This window comes from Pinus tabuliformis, chromosome 8 (genome assembly GCF_031772625.1).
Source record: "Pinus tabuliformis cultivar Carrire ecotype Pingquan chromosome 8, CPIR1, whole genome shotgun sequence".
Lineage (NCBI taxonomy): Eukaryota > Viridiplantae > Streptophyta > Pinopsida > Pinales > Pinaceae > Pinus > Pinus tabuliformis.
In genome coordinates, this window is record NC_142294.1 from 306,086,187 (window position 1) to 306,092,978 (window position 6,792).

At 42.2% G+C, this 6,792-nt stretch overlaps 1 protein-coding gene across 1 annotated transcript; it reads right to left on the reverse strand.

The window, feature by feature from the left end:
- Window positions 1-4,767: 4,767 nt before the first annotated feature.
- Window positions 4,768-5,877, reverse strand: LOC149235353 (uncharacterized). Its single transcript, XM_089368526.1, has one exon. It carries the CDS (start codon window positions 5,875-5,877, stop codon window positions 4,768-4,770), a length of 1,110 nt encoding a protein of 369 aa, XP_089224652.1.
- Between the last annotated feature and the right edge of the window lie 915 nt (window positions 5,878-6,792).

The window sequence follows — 6,792 nt, forward strand, 5'->3', positions numbered from 1 at the left end:
AAAAAATAATTTTTGTTTCAAGAAATTGTATCTTTTAGTTACTAAACTAATGTCTTAACAGAGATGTATATGTTATATTTAATAATAATAATAATATATCAATATTAAAAAAATGAATTTTTTCTAACTTATATTAAATTTTCTTAAATAAAATTATATAAAAAAATTAATTTGTTTTTTTAATTTTATGTTTTCACTATGTTTTACACTTATCTCTAATAGCATATTGTTGTTTTATGATATTTCCATTACAACCTAAGTGTCACTAAAGAAAGTATTAGCTTACACCCAATGATATTCCATTTTTACCTCTTTCCAATTATGGGTCTTCTATGCTTCCCTTTAAAGATGGATATTATTTTTCCTTTGAAAGGAGGTAGTCACCGGGATAAGTTTTAGTGGAGAATTTCTAATTATTGATTATTATTTAACATTTGAATAAATAATATTCATTGAGTCATATATATATTCTCTAAAATTTACAAAAAATTATTCTAAATAATAATTTTTTAAAATTGAAAATTCATATACATTTTTTTTAAAAGAAACAAATATTTTATATTAAATTAATTGGAAAACAAGCTAGCACCCTTAAAACCAGAGCTAGTTTTTTAAATCAAATTTCCAAAATTGTACAAAAAGAAGCCTATTTCTGCCTTGTCATTTCCTAACTACAATACAATACTTATTTTGTAGAGTCTCCAAAAGACTCCATTATATTCTTTGTACTTTTTTTTTTAACATAATCGGTTACTTTGTATTATAAGAACTTAGAAGCATCATTCTAGTACATAGATATCGGTGGTTTGGGCGAAGAGGATCAAAACCGGGTGCGCAGACCCATTTTCCTCGATTCTGCCTCTATGATGACTGAAATTAAAGAGAGAACTGCTATATTGCCTAACAAAAGCACCACCTAACCAACAGAACTTACAGACCATAATTTTTAAGGAAGTTTTTGGGTAACCGAATCATCAGGGATGGGATCCCTCCTGGCACTAGCTTTAGTGGAGGCCTCAGCTTGATAGCTCTAGGAAAGAGCTCTGATCTGCTCTATTGCTTCTTCCATGTGGCTGCACCTTTCTTTCAGATTTTCAATCTCTTCCTTATGCTTCTCCAGTTTCTTCCGCTTTGATCGACTATCAGCTTCATAATCATCCTTCAGATCCTTAAAATGCTTAACAAATCTATTAATCATGATTGTGTGAGTTTTGCACATGGTGCACTCATTGTTGAAGAGCCCGTCGATATTGATTGCTAGCTCCTGAGCGTTCAGCTGGTCATTTTGATCCTCCATATTGATGTAATGGATGAGAGAGACTGAGAAATGAGAGGAGAGGTGGAAGTGGGGAAGAAGAGGAATATCAAGGAGAGATGCGATATTACAGAGAAGGTGGAGCCAAGATGAAGGGAGCGGGAGACGCTGGGGATGGATATGGATGTGCAGCGAGGTAATACCAAGGTTTCTGCAACGATCGAAGAGCAAATAGTCAGCGATAAATAAACAAACAGAGCATAAACCAACAGTTACCAGAAGTGAAGGGCGAAGCTCTATATCCCGATGAGAGTTGGAGACTTCAGTATGGAGCCATCGCTTGATGAGATCACAGTGGGGATGCCTTGCAATGCCACAACCTGTGGAGATACTGAGGACCAAAGTGCAATATATAGAAACAGATAAGCTCCGGAGATGCTTGGACCGGTTCAGAGAGGATCTGTTCTTGGGAGAGGGGAGCTCCTCTGAAATGATTTGGATGCGGTCGAGGGGCATGCAGAGGGGATGGGCACGATCACGAATCTTGAGAATGATTGCGCTGATCAGGAGATGGGTCATGATGAGACAGTACTTAGTGATATGAGCCGGATCCTGAGGGCGATTTGCTCTCCTTTGGTACCAGGTTGGACAGTCGAGGTGATTTGAGGGTGAGAAGGAAGATATGGGGTAGGACCAGATACGGGGGAGATGGTACCTGAGGTGACTGATGTTCTGGGGTGAGGGGATGGGGAAAGCCTGCTTAGGGTATGTCTTTTTCATAAACTGAATCATTCTCCCTGACCTGGCCAGTTTGTCTGCCTGTAGCTTTATTCGCTTGTTCATCTGCCTCCATGTTGTTTCCTCTTAAAATGTGCTTGAAGGTGACCCCACTGATACTCCTGATGTTTTCCATTATCCTACCTTTGATTTTGTTTAGAGCCATCTGCTTGAAATCTTTCCCTGAGGTCATGGCTGCTATGATGATGGCAGAATCGCCCATGATAAGGAGATTTTGGAGGCCAAGTTTTCTGGCGATAGTGATCCCCAGGAGGAGGCTGTATGCCTCTGCCTTATTATTTGACATGGTGCCTAGTCCCCATTCGAATGAAACAATGGTTTTTCCCTGAGAGTCTCTAATAATTCCACCGGCTCCAGCTTGGCCCGGGTTATTCTTAGATGCCCCATCGAAATGGAGGGTGGGTCTCCTTTGTTTTTGAATCCAATTTTTGACTTCTTCCTTGGTACCTCTCAACTTCCAGTCCAAGTTTCCTCTTCCTGTGGTTGCACTTTTTTAAGTTCTTGTTTCATAATTGAATTTGTTCAACCACTCTTTTACACTTGCATCTGTCGATTCCAAGTCTGCCTGGGTTATACCATTTGTTTCAATGGTCTCTGAAATGAGTGCGATCGTTTTAGCCAGGGTGCTAGAGATACATGGCTTCTTGTTATTGAAAGTGCATTTGTTTCTTGCTATCCAAATCTGCCAGCAGAGATTTGAGGGGATACTGTTCCACATCCTTTTTGCTAGGCTTTTGCTTTTGTTAGATTGGGGGAAGCTTTTTCCCCAATTTTTCTAAAGGAGAGTGATCTGGTTGGGGAGATCACCGATAATTAGAGGGCTGGTGATGAGTTTCCAGCAAGATCTAGCAAAGGAGCATTCTATAAAAAGATGGTTGATACTTTCCTCCACCTCCCTGCACATGCAGCAAATTGAGGGGCCATGAATGCCCTTCTTCCTGAGGTTTTCCGCAGTAAGGATTTTGCCATGCAGAAGGGTCCAATTGAAAAGCTTCACCTTTGGCAGACATTCAGTTCTCCAAGCTGCTTTATGAAGTGTCCAGTTGTTAATTGCTGAGGCATTTTGGAGTGCTTTATAACCCTCTTTGACCGTGTAACTGCCCCCATTAGGGTCCCAAACAAACTTGTCATCTGTCCTTCTATTTGTGGGGGCAGAGCCTATGAGTGAAGTCTTAAAATCGACCCAGAGGTTCTTGAGGTCATTGGGGAGGGAGAGAGATCTCCAGCCTATCCAGCAGTTCTGATCCCAGAGAGAGATATCATAAAGTGTTTTGAGATTTGCCTCTGTCATCCACCGTTGCAGGGGCCTAAATTTAGGGAGCGCTTCCCTAGCCTCCGAGCCCATAATTCTGTCCTCCCATATACTTATATCTCTGCCATTGCCCGGAGCTCTTGAGATACAGGATTTAAATTGGGGGAGAGTCTTTTTGATCAGCTTCCAAACAGGTGTACACTGTCTGTCAATGATGGTTTCTGAGAGGATATTGTTATTGGTCCCATTCAGATATTTCCTCTTAATGATCTCTGTCCACCAGGTTCCCCTCTCATTGAGAATTCTCCAGGTCAATTTGTAGCCCATAGCCATGTTGCAAGTCTTGGTATTCTAATCCCGAGCCCTCCTTTTTCTAAGGGAAGAATGACCTTGTCCCACTTTACCAAGCTGAACTTTTTAGTGTCTTGCTTTCCTCCTTGCCACAGAAAGCTTCTAATAATCAGCTCCATGTGCTTGTGGATGCTTGCCGGGGCGAGGGTAGTGGCAAATTGATAGATTGGAAGGGCTGATAGGATGGCCTTGATGAGGATTGTTCTGCCTGCCAAGTTAAGCCAATACACACCCCAGCTCTGTAGCCTCCCTCTCAATTTCTCAATTAGCTTAACCCAAATCTCAGTTTTGATTGTTTCCTTAGCTAGAGGTAGCCCCAAGTACATAAAATGGGACCAGTTCCCTTGGGCAGGGATTTCCATGATTATGGAGATTCTCTGAGTTATGTATCTTGGGACATTCCAGGTGTAGATCATGCACTTGTTGTTGTTAAGTTTACCTCCAGAGGCTTGGAGAAAGAGGTCCAGTGTTTTCTTGAACCTCCTGGCCATGAGGCTTGAGGCACCGCCGATTAGCAGAGTATCATCTGCAAAAAGGGAGTGATTAATCCCCTTGGTTCCTCTGACTATATCTACCCCTGTTATTTCCTTTAACTTGTGCTTGTTCTCCAGATGCAGGCTTAAAGTTTCAGCCATGATAATGTAAAGAAATGGGGATAGCGGGCATCCTTGCCTCAAGCCTCTTGAACTTTTGAAGGCAATGCATGGCCTACCATTGATGAGGGGAGTTGTCCAGTTGGATGAAATGCATTCCATAACCCTGCTGATGAAGAACTCAGAGATGCCAAACTTCCTTAAAATTGTCTGAAGGAATGAGTGGTTAACCCGGTCAAAGGCATTAGCCATGTCAAGCTTGATGATCATGCCCCTTTCCTTTCTAGTTATGCTGCTATGGATAGCCTCCTGAATTATAATGACATTGTCCGTTATATGCCTCCTAGGGACAAAGCCTCCTTGGTTCTCGGAGATGAGGGAAGGGAGGATTTTTTTAAGCCTGTTTGCCAAAATCTTAGTGATGATTTTGTAGGATACATTGCACAAAGATATAGGGCGGAATCTATCGAAAGTTTGAGGATTGGGGTCTTTAGGGATAAGTGCTAGATGGGAAGATTTTATGCTGCTGCCCATTTTGCATTTAGTGAAGAAGTTTTTTGCCATTTTGATATAATCCTTTTTGATAGTTTCCCAATGTGTTCTGTAAAAGGCCACCGTGAAACCATCAGGGCTTGGAGCCTTGTCCAGGGCATGCTGTGAATAGACCATTCTATCTCCTCCATCGTGATCTCCTTATCTAAATCTACATTTTGAGTTTCAGTGATCTTGTTCTCAATTATATTGAGGAAATCCTGGTTTTCCAAGTAATGAGGGTCAGCTGTTAGAAGAGTTTGAAAATGTCGGGACGCTGCTTCCTTAATTTCCACCTGTTCTGTTAGGACTCTTCCCTCCACTGTTATTCTTTCAACATTGTTCCCTGCTCGCCTTAGCTTGAGGCTGTTATGAAAAAAGGAGGTATTTTTATCTCCTGATTCTAGCCAAAGGCATCGTGATCTCTGCCTTTGCTCTTCCTCTTCCTTTCGGTTCTGTTTGTACAGCTCCTTATACATTTCATTTTCTTTCATTTGGTCTTCTTCTGTGTCTTGGCCTCTTTCCTTTTCTTGGTTCCACTGCGCTAGTTTCATTTGGAGGTCGGCTTTCTTTTCCCCTTCCTCTATTGCATATTTTCTAGCCCATTGTTTAATGGCTGTCCGGAGGAGCTTGAGCTTGGTTTCCCAGATATAGTGAGGGGAGCCCGAGATTTCTATTGCCCAGTGCTCCTTTACCAAATTTCTGAAGTCTTCGCTGCTGTCCCATGCTCTGTTGTACTTAAAGGGAATCGGTCCCATATTTTCGCCTTTGACTAGATGCAAAGCCACTGGTTTATGGTCTGATATATAGCCTTGTATAATTGTGCTTTGGATCCTTGAGAAATTAGCCACAATTCTTTCTTGAGCCAAGATACGGTCCAGCCTCTCTTTTATGTTGTTTTTGCCTGTTCTCTTATTGGACCATGTGAAACGCCCATTTTGTGGAGGGATGTCTACAAGACTGTGAGCTTGTATGATTTTTTCTAATGCTTCTCTTGAGGGGTCTGCAAAGAAGTTCCCTCCCATCATCTTCTCTTCCGCATTCCTTATTAAATTCAGGTCTCCTCCCAGGAAGATGTTCCTTCCTTGGGCAGTCATTAGATCTGAGGTGATTGACTCCCAGCAAGAGGCTTTTTCTCTGAAGTGGGGGGGGCATAGACATTATAAATTGTGTATTCTTCTGTCTCATGGTTATGTTTGCATATCTAGTCTTATCCACCATCTGTTCTGCCTGCGTTCTTTGAGTTTCCATTTGTTTTTGTCCCAAATTGTTCCTATTCCTCCTAAGGCACCTGCTGCACTCAGTGCTATTCCTTCATAACTTCTGCTTCTTTTCATGCTGGTTTGAAATTCTTGTTCAGTGATTTTGGTCTCCTGGAGTAGGAGAAAGTCTGGATGTTCTGATTTAAGGAGGTCTCGGACTGAATTAGCTTTTAGGGAGGAGCCCATCCCCCTACAATTCCAAGAGACCAAAATCATCATTTACTTTGTTTGATGTAGGCCCCGCATTTCTCTTTCATCTTCTCTCCACTTCCTTTGGTCTTATCTAGGTATGTATCCATTGGCTGTTGGGTCCCTGTGGCCATTTCTTTTGCAGCATTCTCATCCCTTATCTCCTTGTTTGATTTCCTTCCAACTTTTCTGGGAGGATCAGTGGATGTGGTGTTTTCCTTCGACTTGTTCCTGGTGAGAATTCTTTCAACAGTTGGGGGAGGAGAGTTCTGGGGGGGAGAGGGAGGAGTTGCCTTGGGGCCTCTCGGGAAGGGGGAGGGGATGGGGGATCCTCTGCAGACAGAGATTCGAAAGGATTGGAGGAGATGGGGAAAGAAGGGCCAGATCCAGAGGGTGGGAGGGGGGGATGGGGGTTCAGAGGGAGGCTTTATGGATGCTCCTTGGGGGGGGTTTGATCTTTTCTTCTTGACTATTTCCCATGCTTCTTCAGGGCTTCAACATTGTTATCAGAATCTATTGATTTAGATTTACTACATCTATTAGCAAAGTGCCCCATATTCG

What these genes read in the sequence shown, in the direction of transcription:
- LOC149235353 (XM_089368526.1), bottom strand. Translation starts at nt 5,877, where the DNA reads ATGACTGCCCAAGGAAGGAACATCTTCCTGGGAGGAGACCTGAATTTA.